This window comes from Pyricularia pennisetigena, chromosome 1, assembly GCF_004337985.1.
Source record: "Pyricularia pennisetigena strain Br36 chromosome 1, whole genome shotgun sequence".
Lineage (NCBI taxonomy): Eukaryota > Fungi > Ascomycota > Sordariomycetes > Magnaporthales > Pyriculariaceae > Pyricularia > Pyricularia pennisetigena.
In genome coordinates, this window is record NC_043740.1 from 1450749 (window position 1) to 1453551 (window position 2803).

Genomic DNA, 2803 nt, shown 5'->3' on the forward strand with positions numbered 1-2803 from the left:
TCCCTCAAAAAAAAAAAGTACTGCCTCGTAGGAAAGGTGGTCGAATGCTATCCATTATCTATTACTAAACCTCACCCTGCCTAGGATTCGATGAGAATAATGATGGCTAGCTGACACGCTTTCTGTGGGTGTAACAAGTGTTTATAGTACTGCGCTGGTGACTACTCTTTTTGCAACCCAATATGGAGAACTCTGTTGATCCCTTGGATGGCCCCTTCTCGTCTTTAGTGAACCAGACCCTGCAAGCGGCAGATAGTCAACGGTCACTGCGCACAAATCAATAAGGGAATAGGGTTCTAGCGTACATTCAGCGGTGTGTTTTCATGCATACAGGCGTGCAGTGTAACAATGGCACGCATCCTGCAAGGCGATGAGAAAGTGGGGAAGTTCCATGGAGGGAAAGACGCTCGTCCTCGGCAGTGGAGTTGCTGCCTTTACTGGAGTCCATCGAAGTGCTCTCTAAACCAAACAAGTTGTGCTATTTTGGACGCTGTGACAATAGATCTTACCCTTATCGGCGTGGCTAGTACCGTCTCAGCTGCGTGGCGAATGGAGACAACGAATGCACTCTGGTCCATAGCGGGCCTTTGATCTGCCAGAGGTTTATACTTTGTAGAGATTAATTTCGTTAAGGATACGACGAATGAGAAAAAGGCCGATGAATCAGTACTACTTGATAGCAGAGAGCAACCAATGCCTCGGCGCGGCGAAGAATTTATTGTATGTGATGAAGGTACGAATAGATTGATTAAGGTTCATTTTGTTTTCCCCCTTCGACCCTAACCTAGCCCGATTTTTTGTTGTACAGCAAGCATCAAAGCAAACCACATCGGGAATAGTGGGTGATGTATTAGCTTGCATGGCAACGGTTTTGATTATCCTTACAACGATTTGGCTTTTGCAGCGAAAACAGGGTGAGCTAGGCATATAGTCAGTCCATGTAATCAATCAGTTCTACCATCGCAGCAGCATCAGTCAAAACAAGCGAGACACGTCCCATCTGCAAATCCTACCGTTTGGGTGTTGCCGGTGCACATCTCCCGCACCCTCGAACAAGGGGGTGGCTGATCTTTTGCTATTTTACATCATCCCTTATTTTTAGGTAGTGCTGCTCGACGGCAAACATCCGTAGTGTCCGTGTCGTTGTTTGTGTCATGAGTTTTGTTTGTTGTTTTCATTTTTAAGGAACACAATCAGATCGGGAACAAGCCAAAACGCGTCATGCCTCCAATCTGCCTTCAAATACCCATCTATCTCTCTCCATTTCGGGTAAGCACTTGGCTACGTTTCAATAACATTGAAAGTTAATCACTACCACGGTAAATGTCAGAGAAAAAAATGTCCACGCGAGATGCACGCGAGCTAGAGATTGCTCGGGCAGCTACTCGCTTAGTGAGGACAAGGGGGGACGATGTGAAGCACGCTACTGTCTCTTCGACATAGAAGCAAAAAAGAAACGTTCTGTGTCAAAATCCAGGTTGGGGCTGGCTTTATTCCGAGATCCCCGATCCATCGGGTTTCAAGATCAGGTATAGTGTACATACCTTGGGTACCTGGGTAGGCGTCATTTGAAGTTGCGCAGAAGCGATGCAAATAACAGACCAGGGACCAACGCTGCGCAAAATGCACCTGTTCGGTCTGGTGGCTTGCATTGACGAGAATCTGGGGCAATTGACCATCACATAGGAGCAATTTCTGTCTAGGTTTTGAGGAGAAGGGCGATGCTGCAGTGACATGGCCGGTGATCAAGATAACTACGACTGGTATGTGACAAAAAAAAAAAAAGCCTCCCAATTGGATCACATCTTGCACATCAAAAAGTGGCCTGAGATGATACACCTTTCAGCACCACTTCGCACCTGCCTATTCATCCTGATGCCGGCGTTGCCTCCACTGTAATGGGGCATAACTCGGTGACAGGTGTTGTTTGTTTTGTGGCTGGCACGGGACGATTTTCTGGTACCGGCGTTAGTTTCTCCTCCCGCCTCCAGCCAACCTCAACGAAGGTGTGTGGAGCCAGTGTTATCCACAGGCACAAACTCGACTGTGATCCAATTACTTGGGACGAACCTAGCGCATGCTAAAATGAGCTACGAGCTTGTACTTTGTATGGGTAGCCCCGTGCGCACCGTTTTCCCCATCTGTTTTGATTGACCAATGCACGATCGAATGGGGTTGGTAGCAAATACAATTAATTCAAACAGGAAGAAAATCCTGAGCTGAACGTGCAGTGTTTCGCACCGTTGTACGTTTCATATGAAGCATAAAAAGAAGAACTGCATCTGCTGATTTATTTAAGGAACCTTCTTAAAGCCTGAATATGCCTTTCATTGATTGTCCTTCGCGCAGACAGACTCATGGGGCCTTTTTGCTTTGCAGGGATACTGGGAAAAGACATGAGCTGCATAAAAATGTACCCACTGTGGCCCGCGCAATGACAGAGTGATCATCAATTAGCCCCTCACTCCCCATTTCGACTCCTCTCCTATTACCACCTTCCAACCACATGGAATCCAAGCTGATGGTAATGACAACCCCGAAACCATAGAAACAAAATGCTAACGTGTGGTTAACGACCACCGACACGTCATGAGGGAATCATTGGTTGGCCTGGGAAAACATAAGACTTGAATCAAGATCGGGACAAGGCAATCCAGGGATTTTTACCAGGGCGGGAATTCTGAGTTGGTCTTCTCTGGTCTATCAAAACTCAAATGGATAACAAGAAAATGTACCTAAATACTTAACAACAGATAAAAGATACTTTGAATCGCTTAACTTTTTTTTTTTTTTTTTTTTTTTT

The 2803-nt window shown here is 46.0% G+C and overlaps 1 protein-coding gene across 1 annotated transcript; it reads left to right on the forward strand.

The window, feature by feature from the left end:
• Positions 1–1323: 1323 nt before the first annotated feature.
• On the forward strand, positions 1324–1443 carry PpBr36_06998 (uncharacterized protein; the record flags this gene model as incomplete). The annotated part of the gene is made up of 1 exon (XM_029894138.1): positions 1324–1443. One exon carries the CDS (start codon positions 1324–1326, stop codon positions 1441–1443), a length of 120 nt encoding a protein of 39 aa, XP_029748629.1.
• Between the last annotated feature and the right edge of the window lie 1360 nt (positions 1444–2803).